Source organism: Kogia breviceps, chromosome 1, assembly GCF_026419965.1.
Source record: "Kogia breviceps isolate mKogBre1 chromosome 1, mKogBre1 haplotype 1, whole genome shotgun sequence".
NCBI lineage: Eukaryota > Metazoa > Chordata > Mammalia > Artiodactyla > Physeteridae > Kogia > Kogia breviceps.
This window is the reverse complement of record NC_081310.1, coordinates 32,060,001-32,085,051: the sequence shown is the minus strand read 5'-3', so window position 1 is coordinate 32,085,051 and position 25,051 is coordinate 32,060,001. Positions and strand designations below refer to the sequence as shown.

Here is a 25,051-nt window from a genome sequence, read left to right as displayed (position 1 = left end):
TCTTCCTTCCCAGACCAAGGCCCAGATTTCAAATTCCTTCATCTTCCTCTATCCTGCTGATAGTATAGCATGGTGGAAGATCCCATTCTACCCTCAGTTCTGAGACTATGAGGGTAATTCTTCAAAGGTTGTGTAAAGAGAACAGAGAATCCCCTCATTCTAGTTTCTATTTGGACCCAGATGGACCCAATCACCAACCATTAACTATTGATCACGTCAACTGTGTGTCCAGGCATTGACAGGGATTGCTCCTTCTCTACGTGTTTAGTGAAATACATTCCCTCAAAGCCCAACTTGCTCTCACATTGGGGCTTAAAACCCCTCAGTATCTTCCAATCATTTTCATGATAATTTTCAAATTCCTTGCAATGACATACAAAGTAACCACCTGCCTTTCCTACCTCATCTCCTCCTGTGCCCTTTCCTCTGGGTGGGGGGCCAGGGGGGGTTCTAAGGGGATCATCTTCCCTTTCACTCATTCCATCCCCAGTCTCCTAGGAAAACCACGTCAGTTTGTTTTTTTAACATCTTTATTGGAGTATAATTGCTTTACAATGGTGTGTTAGTTTCTACTGTATAACATAGTGAATCAGCTATATGTATACATATATCCCCATATCCCCCTCCCTCTGCGTCTCCCTCCCACCCTCCCTATCCCACCCCTCTAGGTGGTCACAAAGCACGGAGCTGATCTCCCTGTGCTATGTGGCTGCTTCCCAGTAGCTATCTATTTTACATTTGGTAGTGTATATATGTCGCTACTCTCTCACTTCGTCCCAGCTTACCCTCCCCACTCCCCATGTCTTCAAGTCCATTCTCTATGTCTGCATCTTTATTCCTGTCCTGCCTCTAGGTTCATCAGAACCATTTTCTCTTTTTTTTTAGATTCCATATGAAATTTGTAGTGAGGTGGATGGACCTAGAGTCTATCATACAGAGTGAAGTAAGTCAGAAAGAGAAAAACAAATACCATATGCTAACACAGTCAGTTTTTGAAATCCAGCTCAAGGATCTCCTCTTCTCTGAAGCTGCCTGTGGAAGCTACCCAACCCCAGCTCAGACAGTTTAGCTGTTTCCTCCTCTGTGTAACTCTATAGCACATTAGAACATTCATTACGCTCATCACAATCACAGACTCGATGTGCCTTTTCACCTACTACACTGGGAACTTTTGGAGGATAGTGATTATTTCTTGTTCATTCTTTTTTTTTTTTTTTTTTTTTTTTTGCGGTATGCGGGCCTCTCGCTGTCGTGGCCCCTCCCGCTGCGGAGCACAGGCTCCGGACGCGCAGGCCCAGCAGCCATGGCTCACGGGCTTAGCCGCTCCGCGGCATGTGGGATCCTCCCGGACCAGGGCACGAACCCGCGTCTCCTGCATCGGCAGGCGGACTCCCAACCACTGCGCCACCAGGGAAGCCCTCTTGTTCATTCTTATATCCCCAATGCTTGGTAGGCATCAGTAATGATGAATAAATGAATGAACAGCATGGAAAGCTCTATATGGTAGTGCTTGGTGGATAGAAAGTGAAAAGGTATTATTCTTTATACTAGCAAGCTAGAATCTAGGTCTTAAAGGGTCAGATAACAGAATCGGGGCTATAATTGGTTCAAGGAGTCTTTATTATTCATCTTTGTATTCCCAGAGCTCAGCACTGTTCTTGGCATGTGTAGATCATCAATAACATGCTGTTCGAATAAATGCATGAATAATAATTTTTGTGAGCCCTTATTAAATATTAGGCACTTTACCTTAATATCAACTATATGAGGTAGAAACAAACTATTATTAACTCTATTTTATAAATTTAAAAACTGAGACTCTGAGATGTTAAATGACTTGTCCATAGTCATAAATCTAGTAAACAGTTGAGCCAAGGTTCAAAGTGCCACAATAATGCTGCATTATAGTCAACCACAAAACCTCAGTTGTATACAACAGTAAATTTTTACTTATCTCATGAATATGTGGGGTTCAGCTGATCTTGGCAGATTTGGATGATCTTGCCTAGGCTTGTTCACATGCCTGGGGTTCAACAGGTTGTTGGCTGATCCAGGATGACCTCAGGTGGGATAACGGGGAATTTTGGCTGACATAACTGGGACAGTTTGACTCTATGTGTCTCATCTTATATTGGGCTAACCCAGGCATGTAGTCATGGCAATATCAGAAGATCAAGAGAGAGCAAGCATTTTTCAAGCGTCTGTGTCATGTTTGCTAACATCCCATTGGCCAAAACATTCACAAGTCTGAGCCCAGAGTGGGAGGACACTGCAAAGGTACAGTACATAGCAAAGGGCATAGATACAAGTAGGGATGAAGACGTGGCGCCATTAATGCAGTCAGTCTACCACAGAAACTATCTACTGTTTCTGAAACTACCAGGATTATCTGATCCCAAAGCCTGCCTTCTTTATGGTTTCTCTATACCATCTCTGCAAATAAAAGACTATAGAAATACACATACAGATATGAAGAGGGCCTGGTTCCTGTCCTGAAATCTAATGAGGAAGACAACATACACAAAATTAGGGGTATATTACCTAGGAAACTTTGGTATGTGCTATAACAGAGGCATAACAAGGTAGTATGATAGTATAAACATGGGAATGAGCCATTTGTCTAAAAAGGCCCCTTCAAGAGATGATATTATGCAGTGGGCAGACATATGCCCCTGGCCTGGTTTTAGATACTGACTCTGTCACTATCCTCTGTCACCACTAACCATGGGATCTTGTTCAAGTTAAATTCTCTGTACCTCAATTTTCTCATTTGTAAAATGGACATCATAATAATAATAATACCTTCTTAATAAGGTTTTTGTCAGGAGTAAAGAAAATGATACATGTACAGCACTTGAAACTGCCAGGCACATAGCATGTGTTCCACAAAGGTGAACTATCATTGTTCGAGCAATTGGTAGAATCTTTCCATGCTGTGAGACAATATAACACATCTAACTGTATTGGGTCCCATACTGAGTGTCTGGTTTCCCTAGAAAAGGGTCGGTTCTAGGAATGCAGACTCAACAAGCATTTTTTGAACAACATACCAGGTGCTGTGGTAAAGGCAGCTACTTGAGTTGTTTGGAGACTCTATTACCAGGTAAGAACTTCTCCTTTCCCTTCCTCTTGGCATCTGCACCCCTTGGTAGACCCCTTGATGACAGGGGATAGATTCCTGTTAGAGACTGAAAAGGAGGCTTTCTGGGAACTAAGAACTAGTCCCTCTGGATCTCAGTAGTTCCCTGTTTTGATGCTAACATCTTTTCTTTTCTTCTCTTTAGCATGTTTGGGATGGCATACCTCATCTGCAACAGAAATGAGGGTTACCCTTTGCTAGGTAGGTACTGAGCCTTGATTTTTAAACCTCTTTATTGAACTATAACAAAACATACAGAAAAGTACACCAATGATAAGTCTTCAGCTTAATGAATTATCACAAAATGAATGTATAATCACCATCCAAGCCAAGAAATAGAAAAATAACAGTACTCTGGAAACCCTCACATGCTTTATCCCTCTCCCTTTACCCAAAGGTTTCTAACACCCTAAATTACTTAGGCCTGTTCTTAAAATGTATATGAATGAAATCATATATTATGTAATTATGTAAGCCTTCTTTTAATCAACATTACGTTATGAAATTCATCCATATTGTTGGATGTAACTATAATTCATCCATTTTCATTGTTGTGTAGTACAGTTGGCCCTCTGTATCTGCAGGATGTGCATCCATGGATTCAAACAACCACAAATCAAAAAAAAAATGTTTTTTTTAATTCCAGAAAATTCCCAAAAGCAAAACTTGAATTTGATGCACACCGGCAACTATTTACATAGCATTTACATTGTATTTGCTATTATAATCAACCTAGAGATGAGTTATAAAGTATACAGGAGCATGTGTTTAGGTTATATGCAAATACTACACCATTTTATATAAGGGACTTGAGCATCCTCAGATTTTGATATCCCCGGGGGTCCTGGAACCAATCTCCTGTGGATACAGAGTGATGACTATATTCCCTTTTATAAATATATAACAATGTATTCATTCTGCTTTTGTACAACATCTGAGCTGTTTCCAGTTTGGGTTCTTATGAATAATACTGCCATAAAGATCTCTGTACAAGTCTTATGGTGAACATATGTATGCATTTCTGCTGTTGACTATATATATAGGAGTAATACTGTTGGGGCAAAGGGTACAATTTTGGTAGATAGTTTTCTTAGTCTTTATAATTTTAATAATTCTGTTGGGTTTATAGTGGTATCTCACCATGGTTTCCATCTGTATTTCCCTGATGTGGCTGAGCGCCTTTTCTAAATATTTATTGGCCATTTGGAAATCATCTTTTATAAAGTGTCTGTACAAATCTTTTGTCTATTTTTCAATTGGATTGTATTTTTTATAGATCTGTTGGAATTATTTATATATTCTGAAAATGGGTCCATTTGTTTTTACTGTGTGTAACTTTTCCCATCCTGTGCTTGCCTTTTTTTTTTTTTTTTTTTGCGCAGGCTCAGCGGCCATGGCTCACTGTGGGATCCTCCCGGACTGGGGAGGATCCTCCCGTGTCCCCTGCATCAGTAGGCGGACTCCCAACCACTGCGCCACCAGGGAAGCCCTGTGCTTGCCTTTTTACTCTATTAGTAATGTATTTAATGAACACAATTTTTGATTTTAATGAAATCCAATTTATCAATCTTTTTCTTTGTAATTAGTGCTTTTGTATACTGTTTGGGAAATCTTTCCTCACCCAAAAGTCATGAAGATATTTTTCTAGATTCTCTTCCAGAAATTTTGTTTTACCTTTTACAATTAGAGCTATGATCCATCTGGCAGTGATGTTTTTGTGAGTCTTGGTGAGAGAGACCCTATCATAAGAAAGCTAACTCAAGACAATACAGGGAAATAGACATAAAATGAGGTAGAGAAGAGATCCACATGAAGATTGGCCTGTGGATTCTGAAGACAGCCATTTCAAGAAACACTTGTAATTTCCTTCTGTTAGACTTGAACATCCCTGAAAGTATCATTATAAATTAAATCTCAGTCACAACTGTGTTAGGGCAATTGAGAAGAGGCTCTATCCCACACCTTGGGGGAATATTAGGACAGAATCTTGATGTCAGCAGAGCATAAAAGAAGGCAACATTTCCAGAACTTCAAAGAGCACTTGAGCCAGCAGCAATGCCTAACTTTCAGTACATTCAGGTAGTTTTCAGAGTCTGCAAGCACATCACTTCTTATAAGTCCAGATCCCCAAACTCTTGAAGGCCAAAAAGGAGAAGGAATGCCCACTCTCACCCTCCTCCAAGGCCTAACTTTTTTTTCATCCTAGGATATGCTTGTTGTGATAATGATTGACAGTAAATGGAAGTCCTAACCCCCTTTCTACAAAATTGAGGACTCAATATGACAGACATATTAGAATACGTTGCAACAATATGCATATATTTCTCCGTCTGGTCTAGTTGCCTTTGTTTGTTTGTTTTCTGTGTGTGTGTTTTGTTTTGTTTTTTGGCTGCTGCTGAGCGGCTTGTGAGACCTTAGTTCCCTGAACAGGGATTGAACCCAGGCCCTCAGCATTGAAAGCGCAGAGTTCTAACCACTGGACTGCCAGGGAATTCTCTCTACTTGCCTTTTTGTCCTGATTTCACCAGTAAAAGATAAAGATCAGGCCCACGTATCATTCCTTAAAGCTATAACCAAAAACAGACTGTCAGAGGTTAGGAGTATGGGAAATACCCTTCTTTTACAAGAGAACCTGTGAATGAAATTGTATATGCTAACTGATAACAAAACTAAAATGAACAAAAAGTGTTCTTTTAGGGTCAAAAATGCATACAACAGTCTCAGATATTAGGGCCCTGTTCAAATAGAAACAAGGTATGCATACTTCAAGGCAAGTTGAGTTAACCTCATTTTAGAATCCACCTAAAAAGACAATCAGTCAGTTCTTACCTGTATGTGTTCTATACAAATAGAACATAAAACAGCTAGAAGTTTCTGCTCTGCAGCCTTCTGGGCCTTATCTTCTAAGTTCCTGTGTAAACTTTAGGCCAAAGAACAGTACTACACATCTCACAAAATTGAAATTCAAATGCGTTTTCAGAAAGGAAATGTTTCACCTAAAAGAAGCAATATGGTCTGCAGAGTAATTCTCACTAAATCTTACCCAGAAATTTACATTACCAAATAAACACTCAGCTTCTTTGTATAAAACATCTAAACTTAGAGTAGTGGTCTTGGTTTTCAATAGACTTTAGCTAACACCTAGGTATGTATTTACTCCATCAATGGGTAACAGAATGGGCCCTCCACAGTGATCTGTCCAGCAAAGAAGGAAGAGTCAACCCTGATTTGGTCTCCAACTCTTTTGACAGAAATTACCGTTCTGCCAACTCCTTCCTGTCCACCCAGGTTTCAAAGACTGTAGGCTGAGTTTCAGATTTCAGTCAGGGCATCCTGTTACACATATTTAAAAACACATAAGAAAAATAAGAGTGATAGGGTTGTAACCCAAGATGACTTTTATTTTCTTCTTTTCCTTTTTTAAGTTTTCTATATTTTCTACAGTGAGCATGCATTAGTTTTATAATAAGGAAAAAACCTATAATTTATTTTTACTAAGAATTTAGGTTGTTCTTATGATAGAATCAATCTATATGAGTTTTTTTAAAGCAAATTGAATTTTTTTATCACTGATAATACTTTTAGTAGCCCTGAGATAAGTATAATTTCTCATTTACGAAGAGCAAGTTTTCTTCACAGAATCGGAAATAAAAATTTTTATCCATATTGTTCAGCATGGGAACCCTAAATTTAGTAAGTTGATTTCCTAATGTAATAATCTATAGTTACTTCTAGTGTGTTACAGAAAAAGGAAAAGAAAACAGGCATTAGGGTCAGATAGCCCTGATTTAATTCCTGGTTGTATAATTTAAGCAAATCATCTACACTAAAATTAAATGGACATCATAATGAGCATTATAAGAATCCTTCCCCTCACAGCTTGTGGGAATCAAAAAAAAAACAAACCAAACCAAACCAAAACAAAACTGTAAAACCACACGTTAACTGGAACATTCTAGAGAAAGATTTTCAAAAATTTTAAAGTGCACAGGACCTCAAGAAACTCCATGAACAATGCCATGGAAATTCCAAGGGTATTCTTAGAAGCTGCATCACTATGTGCTTTTTTATGTTTCTAGACTATTTTATGTTGATTGGGTTTGCTCCCTTTTTAAAAAATGAAAATAACAGGACGCGATAAGGAGATCAAATACTTCATGTGTACTATGAAGGAATTTTTGGTATCTAACTGCAGCCGAATCCTGATGTACGAAGGATTATCGGGATATGGAAAAAGCCAGTTACTAGTGGAAATTGAGTACCTGGCCCAAGGTGAGAACCACAGGTGAGTGTCTTTCAGTGACCATTTTTTTGTGAATCCAGAGAATCCTGACATCCTTAAGAATTTCATTTGTTTCAGTGTTCCTCTCCTTTATATAAGTTGCCTTATGTAAACTATCCACAATCTATCAATTATTATTGGGTGTCATGCCCCTTGTGCTAGATAAGTAATTAATGATAAACATATCAAACTGAGAAAATGGAAGATGGGCTGACCCCTGGAGATCCTGATTTAATGCCAGGACAGGCTTGGACATTGATATTTTTAAGTTTCCTAATGCACAGTTTGAGAACAACTGGTATAAATGTCTCTTTGGGACAACCCATCTCATGGAGGTGGATGGTATGGTTTTCAATAACAGTGATGATAACCAAGACAATGGTAATGGTGTCTCACATCGCTTCATCATCTAACCTAAAGGCTTTAAGGGGAAAATTCTTATTAATCTTATTTTTAGCTGTGTTTCTACTCTTTTTAAATGTCAGGCTGAGAAAGACTAGTATTAAAATATCTTTAACATTGCTGAGGGGATAATTCAAAATAACCAGAAGACACTCATTTATTCCATCACTTACTGAGTACCTACTATGTTCCAGGAACTAAGTGCTGTATTAGTTTGCTAGAGCTACCAGGACAAAGCACCACAAGCTAGGTGGCTTAAGCAACAGAAGTATATTGCCTCAGTGTACAGGAGGGTAGAAGTCCAAGATCCAGGTGTTGTAAAGTTGGTTCCTTCCATCAGCTGTGAGGGACAATCTGTTCTGTGTCTCCTTCCTAGCTTCTGGTGGCTTGCTGGCAGTCGTTGGTGTTCATTGGCTTGTAGAAGCATGACCCCAGTCTCTGCCTCCATCTTCACATGATTTTCTCCATGTGTGCTGTCTGTGTCCAGAAATTTCCCTCTTCTTTTTTCTTTTTTCCCACTGCGTGGCTTGCAAGATCTTAGTTCCCCGACCAGGGATTGAACCTGGGCCACACCAGTGAAAGCACCAAGTCCTAACTACTGGACCGCCAGGGAATCCCCCAAATTTCCCCTTCCTATAAAGAAACAGTCATATTGGATTAGGGGCCCACCCTATTCCAGTATGGCCTCATCTTAACTTACCTAGTTAATCTGCAATGACCCTATTCCCAAATAAGGTCACATTCTAAGGGCTAAAACTTCAGCATATGAATTGGTGGGGGGGAGGGGTGCATAAATCAATCCATAACAAGTTGCAAAGCCTTGAAGATGAATAATATCTGATCCCTACCCTGAAGGAGTTCTCACAAAAGAGAAGGAAAGAGAGATGACAGTAAAAATAGAATGTGGTGAGGACAGTGATAGAAGCACTCAATAGAGTTTTGTAAAAACTACGAGAAAGAGGGGTATGTCATCCAACCTGAGGGCATCAGGAAAGATTTCCAGGAGGTTACTCCTGAGCTGAGACTTATAAGTGAACAGGAAACGAGGGATTAGGAGGGACTGTGAAAAGTGATAACATTCCAGGCCGAGGAAAGCAAAGGCATAAAGAGAAGAAACAGTTGGATGTGCAGGGAACACTCACTGGTTTGTTGTTGGTGGAGGGTAGACTGCTGAGCAGAGAGTGACAAGAAATGACAATGAGGGCTTGGAAAGGCTTATATGTCACATGGAGGAGTCTAGACTTAACCTACACTTGCATCTACCTAGGTGCTTCAGGCTTCTATAAAGGTGATGCATTCAGAGTCTTGGCGCTAGACAGGGGTAGGAGTATGCTGTTAGGGAGTATAGGTGAGAGTATGAGGGCCTGAACCCAGGCACTGGTGGTAGGGCTAGAGAAGAGGGGATAGCTAGGATATATTTACAGAGCTTAGAAACATAGTGGAATAAGGGAGGGTATCTGAAGCACAAATAAAGAACAGCTTCCAGATAGCTTGGGAAGTCTGTCATTACAACTGAATATGAAGAGTCAGGGCTTTCCTTCAACCTTTATTGTTTTCAAAAAACATATTTTAAAACTCTGATTCCTGACTTTCTTATAAACAGGACTATTGCTATTGCGCTGACTAAGATCAGCTTCCATCAAAAATTTTATACCATCCAGATACTCATGGCCAATGTACTAGGTCTGGATACTTGCAAACATTATAAAGAACGACAGACCAACCTTCAAAATAAAGTCAACTCACTGCTGGATGAAAAATTCCATTGTCTTCTTAATGACATTTTCCACGTGCAGGTAACTAGCTAGCGTTAGACTCCTGTGAGAAATAGTGAAGGGGCAGATGTGGCCACTCCTCCCTGATGCGTTAGGACTTTGCATCTCTTTGGCCTTTATTATCCTCTTTTCTCATCTGGAGCATCCAAGTGGTAAGGAAATGGCTCCCAATCCTTGAATGAGCCATGTTCCTGAGATATATTGGTACCAGACTCAAGAAAACCCAAATAGCCACCTGCTGATTCATTTCTTTTCTCACCTTCCCATCATAGCTATACTCTGCTCTCACAGGTGACTGCCAATGCAAAGACAAGAATGTGCCCTGTTCTTTCCTGTGTCTATTAGATTCAATGACATAGAGTATTTGAGCTGGAAGGGGTGCTATGGATTACCTAACACATGAGGATTTTAAGGCACAGAACAGTAAAGTGAATTGCCAGAGTCATACAACTAGTAGTTCCCTCTGCTATTTGCCCATACTCAATATTCTCATAATTCTTTATACAGTTCCCTATTTCACGAGAGGTTTCCAGGATGAGCACCACGAGAAAGCAGAAGCAGTTGGAAGCATTGTTTATGAAGATCTTGGAGCAAGTAAGAGCATCTATGGGTCAAATAATGGGGAGGGGGGAACTGGGCATCTCACTGCAAAGCCAGGTGGCCTCAAGGGTTTAGACTCCAATGGCAAGAAACTTTGAAGTCTGTGAAAGCTTTAACCCAGAGTGTTTCATTTTCCTCCATCCTTCCAAACCTCAAGCTAAGAGTCTGTCCAGAATTTAGCTGTGCTTGAAAGGAGTCCTTTAACATTACTCCTGGGAGTTTGGCCTTGCCTTAAAACCAGTCCTCTTTTTCTCTCCCTCTGTATGAGATGCAGTCTATATAGGCTCTGTAATCAGTCTACCAAGGTTTGAGCCCTTAGGCCTATCACTTGCTACCTGGGTAACCTTGATCGAGTGACTCAACCTGTCCATGCTTTTACTTTACCTTCTATAAAATGAGGAAATAATAGTACCTAGCTCACAGGGTTGTAAGGTTTAAATGACTAGATTATGTGTAAAACTTAGAATAGTGCCTCTTTCATTGGAAACACTCAACCAGTGTTAACTTTTTCTCTCTGAGTAATATCATGACTGTCCATTATATGTTGATGATCACCAACTTTATATCCCATTCCTCAGCTCTCGTATAAGCACCAAAACCATATTTCCAAGAGCTGTATATTCCACTTGGATATGGGGACTCACACTCAGTTCAGTGTCTAATACTAAATTCATTTTTTTTCCTACTTTAGTACCCTATCTTCCTCATCCTCATCCTGACCCTTGATTTAGTTAATAGCAAATTCATTCACACATCATTTAAAGTTATCTTTGCTCCCTTCCTCACCAGTTGCCACATCTTCTACATTTACTCAGTTGACAAGTCCTACAATGTCTACCTTAGACTGACTCTGGAATCTCCCCGTCCTCTGTTCCCTACTGTAGTTCAGCCTCTTTCTCTTCCTGGACTATTTCCATAGCTTTCCAACTAATCTCTGTGCCTCATACCAATTCACTCCACTGCAATTCATCCTCCATACAACTGCTAAAGTGTATGCAGATCGCGCCAACCTGTGCTTTCTACTATCCAAGTAATTCTCAATACGAATGAGATAAAAGCCAATAGACTTTTTTTTTTTTAACCTGGAGAAATGTTACTCATCATTCAACGTCACTTCTTCAGTGAGAACTCCCCCAAATCACAAGGCATGACTAATTCCTCTTCTTCTGTGTTTCTGTAACACTTTGAACATATTTCTTATTGTATTTTTCATACTGTATTGCAGTTTGCTACTTATATATGTGTCTCTCCCCCTCAGGAGGTTGTGAGCTTCTTAAGGAAAGGTAGCCTCTTTCTCATTTTTGTAACACTATTGACCAGCAAAGTGTCTGTCACATAATAAATAAACAATTCAAGTTTGTGGCATTGTGTAAGTTTGTAATACAACTTCCTTCTTCTCCACTGCAGGCAAATAAGGCTATATCAGTAGTTTCTAAATGTCAGGCTTTGGACTGTTTGCATCACAAGTATCCAGGAAGCTTCATAAAATATATGGATTTATGAATTCTACCCCAAATTGTAAAGGGCCTTGTTTGGGCCTAGGAATCTGTTTAGTTGTTTGTTTTTGTTTTGAAACTTCTCAGTTGGTTCCAATCCACAATCTAGTTGGAAACCGTGAGTAAAGCTGTGCTTTGACTCTGTGCTATGACAACAATCTTTGGATCATTTACTATCAGTATAACCTCGGGCAAGTCGCTTAACTTCTCTGTGCCTAAATTTTCTCAGTAAATAGATTCAATAGTGCCATCTCCTATGAATGTTACAGAGAATTTTTTTTTAATTAAAAAAAAATTTTTTTGGCTGCATTGGGTCTTTGTTGCTGCACACGGACTTTCTCTAGTTGCGGTGAGCAGGGGCTACTCTTCTGCGGTAGATTCTCTTGTTGTGGAGCACGGGCTCTAGGCTCACGGGCTTCAGTAGTTGCCGCATGTGGGCTCAGTAGTTGCGGCACTCAGGCTCAGTAGTTGTGGTTTGCAGGCTCTAGAGCACAGGCTCAGTAGTTGGCACACGGGCTTAGTTGCTCCGCAGCATGTGGGATCTTCCTGGACCAGGGCTCAAACCCATGTCCCCTACATTGGCAGGTGGATTCTTAACTACTGCGCCACCAGGGAAGTCCGTTAACGAAGATTTTAAATAATTTATGAAAGCACATCACACAGTTCTGGGAACATAGTACGTGCAGTGTAAGTGTTGGCTTTTTTCACATCAGAGAGAACCTGATTCCATCTCCTCATTTTATTTTATTTTTAATTAATTTTTATTGGAGTATAGTGGACTTACAATGTTGTGTTAGTTTCTATGTTGTGTTAGTTTGTTGTGTATAGCAAAGTGAATCAGGTTTATATATATATATATATATATATCCACTCTTTTTTAGATTCTATTCCCATATGGGTCATTACGGAGTGTTGAGTAGAGTTCCCTGTGCTATAAAGTAGGTTCTTGTTAGTTATCTATTTTATATATAGTAGTACATGTGTATATGTCAATCCCAATCTCCCAGTTTATCCCTCCCGCCACCTTTCCCCCTTTGTAACCATAAGTTTGTGTTCTACATCTGTGATTCTGTTTCTGTTTTGTAAATAGGTTCATTTGTACCATTTTTTTAGATTCCACATATAAGTGATATCACATGATATTTGTCTTTCTCTGTCTGACTTACTTCACTTAGAGTGATAATCTTTAGGTGCATCCATGTCTCTGCAAATGTCATTATTTCATTCTTTTTTATGGCTGAGTAATATTTCAGTCTCCTCATTTTAAATGTGAAGAAGTTGGCGCCATTGATGTACTATTGAATTCATGTAGGTTTTTTGGTTCCTGCTTTACTCTCCCCAATTCACAAATAATTCACTGACAAGGCTATTCTATGACTAAAACTCACATTTCTAACTGCCCCATAGTTTTTATTTATTTACTTGTTTGTTTATTTATTTGGCAGCGTCGGGTCTTTGTTGTTGCACGGGGGCTTTCTCTAGTTGCGGTGAGCAGGGGCTACTCTTCGTTGCGATTCGCGGTCTTCTCATTGCGGTGGCTTCTCTTGCTGTGGAGCACAGGCTCTAGGTGCTCAGGCTTTAGTAGTTGTGGCTTGCAGGCTCAGTAGCTGTGGCTTGTGGGCTCTAGAGCACAGGCTCAGTAGTTGTGGCTCATGGGCTTAGTTGCTCCATGGCATGTGGGATCTCCCTGGACCAGTGTTCGAACCTGTGTCCCCTGCATTGGCAGACAGACTCTCAACCACTGTGCCACCAGGGAACTCCCTGCCCCCTAGTTTTAAAGGTATTAGTCAAATACAAAACAAAACCAAACAATGGCATGCTAACCCCTATTCACTAAAGTGTTCTCAGGGTCAGTGAAGAACTAACGATCTGGTGACAGAATGGGGCTGTAAGAGGGGACTTACATATATGTGATAAGGCAGGCTATACTACTTTATAATGATCATCTTCTGAAATTTGAAATTTGAATGTAGCCTTTGCTGCTCTAGTTTATAAAAACATGCAGAATGAAAGAATGGCGTAGGGCTTCCCTGGTGGCACAGTGGTTGAGAGTCCGCCTGCTGATGCAGGGGACACGGGTTCGTGCCCCAGTCCGGGAAGATCCCACATGCTGTGGAGCGGCTGGGCCCGTGAGCCATGGCCGCTGAGCCTGCGCGTCCGGAGCCTGTGCTCCGCAACGGGGGAGGCTACAGCAGTGAGAGGCCCGCGTACCGCCAAAAAAAAAAAAATAAAAGAATGGCTTAACCCAATCTCTTCCCAGAGGTAAACAAAAGAAGCCAAGAGCAGTCTGGAGCAGTAAGAGTGGGGAAGGTTTTCTCCATTTAGACATCTTACACTATGGAAATGCAGGGCCCGCTATGCAGGGGCTCACACTAAATGTAAGCTCTATATTTTGTCTAATACTCTATCCCCAATGCTTAAAACAGTACCTGACCCTAACAGATGCACAATAAATGCTTAATGAGTAAATAAATAATTCAGACTAGTTAGGGAAAGGTAGTCTACACAAGTAAAGGGACACACGATCTGTTTTTAAGTGTAACATGTGCCATAGTTCAAACTAGAACAGCATAAACTGCCAGCAGCGCAAGGACCAGGTGAGTTTCTCTCAGCACTCTGCCTCCAGCACCTAGCCCAGCAGGTGCTTGGTAAGTAGGTGTTGAATAGATGTTGGTTGAATAAATGTCAAACAGTTATTTCCAGGAGACCTTCATTTTTCAATAGATTAGAATGACTTGAAGTAAACCTCAGTAATTTTTATGTAATGGCTGTTTAACTTGACTACAACCCCATCTATCCTATATATTTACATTATCTTTACACAAAGATTTGTCCAAGTAAGAGTCTATTCCAGCCAGTTCTGTCCCAATTGCCACAGATTCCAATTAGCGGAATCTAAATTAACACAAAGTTATTGGAAAAACAGATTTAACGTAGCTTCACAAAAGTCGGTGGATACACATGCATACCCATACATGTGTATAAAAAACTGAAGTCATGGGAGTTCCCTGGTGGTCTAGTTAGGATTTGGCGCTTTCACTGCCATGGCCTGGGTTTAATCCCTGGTCGGGGAACTGAGATCCCGCAAGCTGCTCGGTGCGGCAAAAAAAACAAACAAAAACAAAAAAACCCCTGAAGTCCTACAGCATTTTTCTTTCTGTTTCTCCACCTTGTCCAGACAGTGAAAGAGGAAAGGATTATTTTCATCATCGATGAAGGCCAGTTTATCGATGCAGCCTCCTGGGCCTTTATGGAGAAGCTTATCCGGTCTGTTCCCATCTTCATTATCATGTCCCTGTCTCCCTTCATTGACATACCCTGTGCAGCTGCCAGTGCCATAATGAAGAACAGAAACACCACCTATGTCACGCTTGGAGCCTTGCAGCCTAAGGACATACTCAACAAGGTCTGCCTAGACCTCAACGTCAGGGGCATCCCCAAAGAACTAGACACGTGAGCAACCTATTTCTGTTCTGAGGCCTTGACATCTGCACTCATTCTCCAGGTCCAGACTTCATCAGATTCCTTATGATGTGTCTGGAAGCAGCCATTTCAGGATTCTTGCTGGGCCTGCCTTTCAAAGGGGCCACTAAACATGCTTGATAGGATGGATGCTGCTCACTTTTCCTTGTTATGGTCCCTGTTACACCGTCTCAGACGTTGCTTAGGACATCAGTTTTGTTTCCCTTTCATCATGCTGGCTATGGGTACACTCATTCTAACCCACAGTGTCTAAGGGCACTGTCACAGGCAAGTAACATGAAAGGCAAACTGGTAAGCCTTAAGAACCACAGCCCGCAGCTGAGCAAGGTCTTTGTCACTGGCAATAACGTGGTCTGGTACTGGTGTTCCCTGCCATAGTAGATGGTGACGTCAGTGCTCTCTGAGCTTCTCAGTGACTCCTCTCCTGGGGTCTTGACAGCAGTCCCCTTAACAACATGGACAATGTGTCTTCCTTAGCTGGCTGTTTACAAGCCACCTTGGTATCTGTATCTGTTCTTTCTAATGAGGTTGCTTTGCTTCTGGAAGAGAAATGTCTTGGACAAAGTCTCATTTAAAATAACTCCAGGGCTTCCCTGGTGGCGCAGTGGTTGAGAATCCGCCTGCCGATGCAGGAGACACGGGTTCGTGCCCTGGTCCGGGAAGATCCCACATGCCGCGGAGCAACTAAGCCCGTGAGCCATGGCCGCTAGGCCTGTGCGTCCGGAGCCTGTGCTCCACAACGGGAGAGGCCACAACAGTGAGAGGCCCGCATACCGCAAAAAATAAATAAATAAATAAATAAATTAAATTAAATTAAATTAAATAACTCCAGGCATGAATTTTGTGTGTTCTTTCCCTTTGTCTCTCTGTCTCTCCCTCTTTCTCTCTGTATGTGTGTATTTATTTATTTATTATGTATGTATTTATTATATATGTATACATTTATTATATATGCATTTACTTTTTGATCTAGCCTTCCCAATTCTAAGAAACCTATCTCAAAGATATACTGACAGGGAACTATGCTCAATATTTTGTAATAACCTGTAAGGGAAAAGAATCTGAAAAAGAATATATATATATATATATATATATATATATATATATATCTGAATCACTTTGCTGTACACCTGAAACTAACACAACATTGTAAATCAACTACACTTCAATAAAAAATTTTAAAAACTTAAAAATATATATAGGGACAAAAATATGAAGTGACATATGGGCACAGTGTTTACTGAGGCATTATTTGTACTAGTAAAAGACTGAAAGCAATCCAAATATCCATCTCTAAGAGGATAGTTAGAATAAACTAGGATGCATCCACACGATTGAGCCCTATGTAGCTATAAAGAGAAATAAGAAAGATCTACTGATATGGAGGGATAACCAGGATACATTGTTGAGTGAAAAAACAAGGAGTTGCCTAGTGTGCAGTATGTATAACTTGCTGTCTTTTGTCTAAGGAAGAGAGTGAAATACGTGTGTGCATTTTCTATAGTTTTAAAAAGAAACGTTGAAACGATAAACCAGAAACTAATTTAAATGGTTACTTATAAGATGAGGAAGGGAAGCAAGACTGAGAATGTACCTTATTACATAGTTTTGACTTCGGAAAGATTTAAATGGTTTATTATGTAATTTTAAAAATGAAAGAAAAAAGATAAAGCAATCCCTAAAAATGAAAAACAAACCAAAACAAATGGAGAAAGAAAAGTGATTATTTTCAGGTGATTGAGAAAACTCAAATATTTTTACTTCTTTAAAGATGGTTCTTTGATATAAATAGATTGCGTTGTTTTCACTACAGGTACCTGGCCGAGGGAAGCTGTGGGATTCCATTTTACTGTGAAGAATTGCTTAAAAACCTGGACCATCACAGGGTACTCGTTTTCCAAACAATAGAGTCTGAGGAAAAGACAAATGTGACCTGGAATAACCTGTTCAGTAAGTCCCATAATGATTGTTCTTTCTCCCTGTCTCCTTCTGCGGAGAGGGTGGCAAGGGTGGGCTTTTCCATAGGCTGCTTCCTATACGGGTTAGAGGCTTTGGGGAGGCGAAGAACGTTGGACTTGATATCCCAGATTGTGAGAGAACTTAACATTGCCCGGGACTCACTGAACTGGGAGAAAGAATGTAGACCTGTAATAGAAATGAAAGAACACTAGAGAATCTTAAAGCCCAGAATCAGAACTAACAGGGGATGTAGATGTTATCTGGGAAAAAGGATAACTTGTTTTCCAGAGGTAAAATTATTAGCTCAAAGTGAATTGTCAACAAGGTTCTCATGCTACAGAGACATACAGAAGGATGAACTTTGAGATGATGTCACAAAGAGGACAATTGGAATTTTTAAGAAAATAGTTTTAGTGAAGGGAGAAGGGTAAGGGTTGGGGAATGGGGTAAGGCTGCAAGCTGGGATGTAGAGGATTAAGGTTAACGTGAATGGTAAGAAAATGTCTGTGGTGGATATACTAGTTGTTTAGGGAGACGGCAGTGATGAGAAGAAAAAAGATCATATTCTAGCAAAAATAAAAAGAAAGAAAGAAAGAAAGAAACTATGTTTTGACACAAAGGAGACCATGAAGGTTTAAGAGATAGCATCTCTTCCATGAAAAGAGAGAGTATAAAGATGTAATCATCTCTGGGCTTTCTATCATCTCACACCGGTCAGAATGGCCATCATCAAAAAATCTACAAACAATAAATGCTGGAGAGGGTGTGGAGAAAAGGGAACCCTGTTGCACTGTTGGTGGGAATGTACATTGATACAGCCACTATGGAAAACAGTATGGAGGTTCCTTAAAAAACTACAAATAGAACTACCATATGACCCAGCAATCCCACTACTGGGCATATACGCTGAGAAAACCATAATTCAAAAAGAGTCATGTACTAAAATGTTCATTGCAGCTCTATTTACAATAGCCAGGACACGGAAGCAACCTAAGTGTCCATCAACAGATGAATGGATAAAGGAGATGTGGCACATATATACAATGGAGTATTACTCAGCCATAAAACGAAACGAATTTGAGTTATTTGTAGTGAGGTGGATGGACCTAGAGACTGTCATACAGAGTGAAGTAAGTCAGAAAGAGAAAATAAATACCGTATGCTAACACACATATATGGAATCTAAAAAAAATGGTCATGAAGAACTTAGGGGCAAGATGGGAATAAAGACACAGACCTACTAGAGAATGGACTTGAGGATACAGGGAGGGGGAAGGGTAAGCTGGGACAAAGTAAGAGAGTGGCATGGACATATATACACTACCAAATGTAAAATAGATAGCTAGTGGGAAGCAGCCACATAGCACAGGGAGATCAGCTCGGTGCTTGGTGACCACCTACAGGGATGAGATAGGGAGGCTGAGAGGGAGGGAGACACAAGAGGGAAGAGATATGGGGACATATGTATATGTATAACTGATTCACTTTGTTATAAAGCAGAAACTAATACACCATTGTAAAGCAATTATACTCCAGTAAAAATGTTAAAAAATAAGATGTAACCAAAAGAACATTTTGGCCTTTAAGTTAGGAGTCCAGAGTTCCAGTTCCACATATGCCATTTAATAGCTAGTATTTCGGGATTAGTCACAACCTTTATGGCCAGGTACCTGCTATAAAATGGGGGGGGGGGGCGGGTAAAGGAAACTCAAATCCTTTCTTATTTATTCATTCTACAAACATTTACTGAGTACCCTCTCTCTGTCTGACACCACAGGAAGCATTCTGGGGACCTCTTGCAGTATAAATGAAGTGACTGAATACAATAATACTTTGCTGTCTCATTGATTTTTTTTTTTTTTTTTGCGGTACGCGGGCCTCTCACTGTTGTGGTCTCTCCCGTTGCGGAGCACAGGCTCCAGACGTGCAGGCTCAGCGGCCATGGCTCACGGGCCCAGCCGCTCTGCGGCATGTGGGATCTTCCCGGACCCGGGCACGAACCCATGTGCCCTGCATTGGCAGGCGGACTCTCAACCACTGTGCCACCAGGGAAGCCCTGATTTTTTTTTTTAAATTAAACTTCTTGAGGTGATTATAAATTTACAGGCCGTTGTAAAAAATAATAGAAAGAGATTCTGTATACCATTTACCTAGTTTTCCCCAGTAGTAACATCAGCAAAACTACAGTATAATATCACAACCAGGTCCAATAAAGATGTTAAAAATATATATATATCACAACCAGGATATTAATATTGATACAGTCAAGATACAGAACATTTCCATCACCATGAGGATCGCTTATGTTGCCCTATGATAGCCACCCCCCACTTCTCTCCTACCCCTACTTCCTTCTTAACCCCTGGTAATCGCTAATCAGCTCTCCATTTCAACAATTTTGTCATTTTAAGAATTTTTATAAGTGGAATAATATTGTATATGTAATCTTTTGAGATTTCTTTTTCACTCAGTGTAACTCTCTGGAGATTATCTAGGTTGTTGTGTTTATTAATAGTTTAGTCTTATTAGCTACTGAGTAGTGTTCCATGCTATGGACATACCTCCATTCACCTGTTGGAGGACATCTAGGCTGTTTACAAAAAAAAAGAAAAAGAATGTTAAAAAACATTACTGAATCAGTTGACAAAACTGGATTATGGACACTAAATTATTGTGCCAATGTTAAATTTTCTGAGGATGATAAGTATATTCTACTTATGTAAGAGAATGTTGTTATTCTTGGGGAATTCAGAGTAAAGTATTTGGGGGTTAAAGGGCATGAATTATGCAACTTAACACTCAAACAAAATGCTTCAGAAAAAATAAGTACATATAGAGAGAACAAAGGCTATAAAAAATGGAGCAAAATGTTAACAGTAGATGAATTGGAATAAAGACTATATAGTGTTATTCTTACAACTTTTCATAAGTTTGAAACTTACCAAATAAAAGAATTTTTTTTAAACCAAACAACTTTTAGTGGTTTCCCATTGAGTTTACAATGAAATCCAAACTCCTTACCTTGGACTGGAGATGAAATGTGCTTCAGCCACATTTCTGCTCCTCCAACACCCGAGCTCCTTTCTGCTCCCTCTCCTCTGGCATTTCACATGCCTGCTCCCTCTCTCCCTTAGCTCAGGTGTTACCTCCTCACAGCCACTTTCTCTGACCATGCTCTGCTTAAGGAAGGCCTTCCTCTCTCTGCACTTCCCTGTTAGTCTCTATCAGCAGGTTTATTTCTTTCACAAAACTGACTCACATTAGGAGATTATCTTATTAAGTCACTTTTCCTGTATTATGATTAGTTGCCTAAATATCTGTCTCCATAAATGTTAAGATCCTTGAAGGCTGGAAGCATGCATTAGCCACATTTATAGCCTTCCCAGGTTATGGTGCATAAAAAGTCTGTACTGTGTTGATATGAACTCTCCAGCCCTTACTCTCTGTGCCTACTCATGTGGCACTTGTTTACTGCCTGGTCGTCTGGCTCTCTGTGTATATACCTTATCTTTCCAGGAGGTCGGGAACTTAGTATGTTCACCCTCATATTTCCACATCACCTATTTCAGTGTCTTGCAACCCAACTGTTAATGAATGACTGGAGGGACAAATAAGTAATGCATTTTGGAGTACCAGGAGAAAAATGACTAGGCAAGCTCACTATTCAAACTTCACCTTTTTTTTTTTGGTGTCATATGTTATATTTACTATCCTATTTCACTCAGCTGAAGATTTTCCAAACTCAATATTCCTCAACAATTGTACCATAATGGCTATGTACTATTTAAGGTAATCACTGTGTTATGGCTGGATATTTAGGCTATTTACAATATTTTAATGTTTAAGGAGACTATGAGCATCGTTTTTCAACATATTTTTTCTGGATCACTGTAGTCATATGAGTTTCTAATATGAAAAATTACCCTGCTGAAAGTTATCATCTTAAGGATTTTGGTCAAATTGTTGTCTTTTTCTTAACATCTTTATTGGAGTATAATTGCTTTACAATGGTGTGTTAGTTTCCGCTGTATAACAAAGTGAATCATCTATACATGTACATTTATCCCCATTTCTCCTCTCTCTTGCATCTCCCTCCCACCCTCCCTATCCCACCCGCTAGGTGGATACAAAGCACCGAGCTGATCTCCCTGTGCCATGCGGCTGCTTCCCACTAGCTATTTTACATTTGGTAGTGTGTATATCTTCATGCCACTCCTCACTTCGTCCCAGCTTACCCTTCGCCCTCCCTATGTCCTCAAGTCCATTCTCTACATCTGTGTCTTTATTCCTGTCCTGCCCCTACGTTTTTCAGAACAATTTTTTTTTTTAGATTCCATATATATGTGTTAGCATATGGTATTTGTTTTTCTCTTTCTGACTTACTTCACTCTGTATGACAGTCTCTAGGTCTATCACCTCACCACAAATAACTCAATTTCATTTCTTTTTATGGCTGAGTAATACTCAATTGTATATATGTGGCACATCTTCTTTATCCATTCATCATTCGACGGGCAATTAGGTTGCTTCCATGTCCTGGCTATTGTAAATAGTGCTTCAATGAACACTGTGGTACATTACTCTTTTTGAAGTATGGTTTTCTCAGGGCATATGCCCAGTAGTGGGATTGCTGGGTCATATCGTAGTTCTATTTTTAGTTAGTTTGTTTTTTTTTCTTTTTGTGGTATGCAGGCCTCTCACTGCTGTGGCCTCTCCCGTTGCGGAGCACAGGCTCCGGACGCACAGGCCCAGCGGCCATGGCTCACGGGCCCGGCCGCTCCGCGGCATGTGGGATCTTCCCGGACCGGGGCACAAACCCATGTCCCCTGCATCGGCAGGCGGGCTCCCAACCACTGCGCCACCAGGGAAGCCCTATTTTTAGTTTTTTAAAGAACCTCCATACTGTTCTCCATAGTGGCTGTATCAATTTACGTTCCCACCAACAACGCAACAGGGTTCCCTTTTCTCCACACCCTCTCCAGGATTTATTGTTTGTAGATATTTTGGTGATGGCCATTCTGACCAGTGTGAGGTGATACCTCATTGTAGTTTTGATTTTTATTCCTCTAATGATTAGTGGTGTTGAGCATCCTTTCATGCGTTTGTTGTCAATCTGTATATCTTCTTTGGAGAAATGTCTATTTAGGTCTGCTGTCCATTTTTGGATTGGGTTGTTTGTTTTTTTGATATTGAGCTGCATGAGCTGCTTGTATATTTTGGAGATTAATCCTTTGTCAGTTGCTTCATTTGCAAATATTTTTTCCCATTCTGAGGGTTGTCTTTTCATCTTATTTCTAGTTTCCTTTGCTGTGCAAAAGTTTTTAAGTTTCATTTGGTCCCATTTGTTTATTTTTGCTTTTATTTCCATTTCTCTAGGAGCTGGGTCAAAAAGGATCTTGCTGTGATTTATGTCATAGAGTGTTCTGCCTATGTTTTCCTCTAAGAGTTTTGTAATGTCTGGCCTTACACTTAGGTCTTTAATCCATTTTGAGTTTATTTTTGTGTATGGTGTTAGGGAGTGTTCTAATTTCATTCTTTTACATGTAGCTGTCCAGTTTTCCCAGCACCACTTATTGAAGAGGCTGTCTTTTCTCCATTGTATATTCTTGCCTCCTTTATCATAGATTAGTTGACCATATGTGTGTGGGTTTATCTCTGGGCTTTCTATCCTCTTCCATTGATCTGTATTTCTGTTTCTGTGCAAGTACCATACTGGCTTGATTACTGTAGCTTTGTAATATAGTCTGAAGTCCGGGAGCCTGATTCTTCCAGTTCCATTTTTCTTTCTCAAGATTGCTTTGGCTACTCGGGGTCTTTTGTGTTTCCATACAAATTGTGAAATTTTTTGTTCTAGTTTGGCAAAAATGGCAAAAATGCCATCGGTAGTTTGATAGGGCTTGCATGGAATCTGTAGATTGCTTTGGGTAGTATAGTCATTTTCACAATGTTGATTCTTCCAATCCAAGAACATGTTATATCTCTCCATCTGTTTGTATCATCTTCAATTTCTTTCATCAGTGTCTTATAGTTTTCTGCATACAGGTCTTTTGCCTCCTTAGGTAGGTTAATTCCTACGTATTTTATTCTTTTTGTTGCAGTGGTAAATGGGAATGTTTCCTTAATTTCTCCTTCAGATTTTTCATCATTAGTGTCTAAGAATGCAACAGGTTTCTGTGCATTAATTTTGTATACTGCTATTTTACCAAATTCATTGATTAGCTCTAGCAGTTTCCTAGTAGCATCTATAGGATTCTCTATGTATAGTATCATGTCATCTGTAAACAGTGTCAGTTTTACTTCTTCTTTTCTGATTTAGATTCCTTTTATTGCTTTTTCTTCTCTGATTGCTAAAACTTCCAAAACTGTGTTGAATAGTAGTGGTGAAAATGGGTAACCTTGTCTTGTTCCTGATCTTAGTGGAAATGGTTTCAATTTTTCACCATTGAGAACAATCCTGACTGGGTTTGTCATATATGGCCTTTATTATGTTCAGGTAAGCTCCCTCTATGCTTACTCTCTGGAGTGTTTTTATCATAAATGAGTGTTGAATTTTGTCAAAAGCTTTTTCTGCATCTATCGAGATGATCACATGGCTTTTATCCTTCAGTTTGTTGATATGGTGTATCACATTGATTGATTTGCATATATTGAAGAATCCTTGCATACCTGGGATAAACCCCACTTGATCATGGTGTATGATTCCTTTAATGTGCTGTTCAATTCTGTTTGCTAGTACTTTGTTGAGGATTTTTGCATCTATGTTCATCAGTGATATTGGCCTGTAGTTTTCTTTTTTTGTGACATCTTTGTCTGGTTTTGGTGTCAGGGTGATGGTGGCCTTGCAGAATGAGTTTGGGTTTGTTCCTCCCTCTGCTATATTTTGGAAGAGTTTGAGAAGGATAGGTGTTAGCTCCTCTCTAAATTTTTAATAGAATTCACCTGTGGAGCCATCTGGTACTGGACTTTTGTTTGTTGGAAGATTTTTAATCCCAGTTTCAATATCAGTGCTTGTGATTGATCTGTTTATAATTTCTATTTCTTCCTAGTTCAGTCTCAGAAGGTTGTGCTTTTCTAAGAATTTGTCCATTTCTTCCAGGTTGTCCATTTTATTGGCATAGAGTTGCTTGTAGTAATCTCTCATGATCCTTTGTATTTCTGCAGCATCAGTTGTTACTTCTCCTTTTTCATTTCTAATTCTATTGATTTGAGTCTTCTCCCTTTTTTTCTTCATGAGTCTGGCTAATGGTTTATGAATTTTGTTTATCTTCTCAAAGAACCAGCTTTTAGTTTTATTGATCTTAGTTATCATTTCCTTCATTTCTTATTTGATCTTTATGATTCCTTTCCTTCTGCTAACTTTGGGTGTTTTTTTGTTCTTTGTCTAACTGCTTTAGGTGTAAGGTTAGATTGTTTATTTGAGATGTTTCTTGTTTCTTGAGGTTGGATTGTATTGCTATAAACTTACCTCTTAGACCTGCTTTTGCTGCATCCCATAGGTTTTGGGTCATCGTGTTTTCATTGTAATTTGTTTCTAGGTATTTTTTGATTTCCCCTTTAATTTCTTCAGTGATTTCTTGGTTATTTAGTATTGTATTATTTAGCTTCCATGTGTTTGTATTTTTTACAGATTTTTTTCCTGTTATTGATATCTAGTCTCAAAGCATTGTGGTTGGAAAAATACTTGATACAGTTTCAATTTTCTTAAATTTACGAAGACTTGATTTGTGACTGAAGATATGATCTCCTGGAGAATGTTCCATGAGCACTTGAGAAGAAAGTGTGTTCTGTTGTTTTGGATGGATTGTCCTACAAATATGAATTAAGTCCATCTTGTTTAATGTATCATTTAAAACTTGTGTTTCCTTATTTATTTTCATTTTGGATGATCTGTCCATTGGAGAAAGTGAGGTGTTAA

General features: G+C 39.7%; 1 protein-coding gene across 4 annotated transcripts in view; it reads left to right on the top strand.

The window, feature by feature from the left end:
• Positions 1 to 25,051, top strand: part of ADCY10 (adenylate cyclase 10) — a 93,428-nt gene that overhangs the window by 21,210 nt on the left and 47,167 nt on the right. For 3 of the 4 annotated variants that reach the window (XM_067030121.1, XM_067030128.1, XM_067030115.1), the window contains exons 11-13: positions 3,285 to 3,340; positions 7,271 to 7,424; positions 16,991 to 17,127. In XM_067030121.1, coding sequence (XP_066886222.1) covers positions 3,285 to 3,340; positions 7,271 to 7,424; positions 16,991 to 17,127 — 347 coding nt within the window. Of the gene's footprint in view, positions 1 to 3,284; positions 3,341 to 7,270; positions 7,425 to 9,426; positions 9,620 to 10,105; positions 10,193 to 14,872; positions 15,148 to 16,990; positions 17,128 to 25,051 lie in introns of all 4 variants that reach the window. The other variant, XM_059073630.2, reaches the window with a different exon arrangement.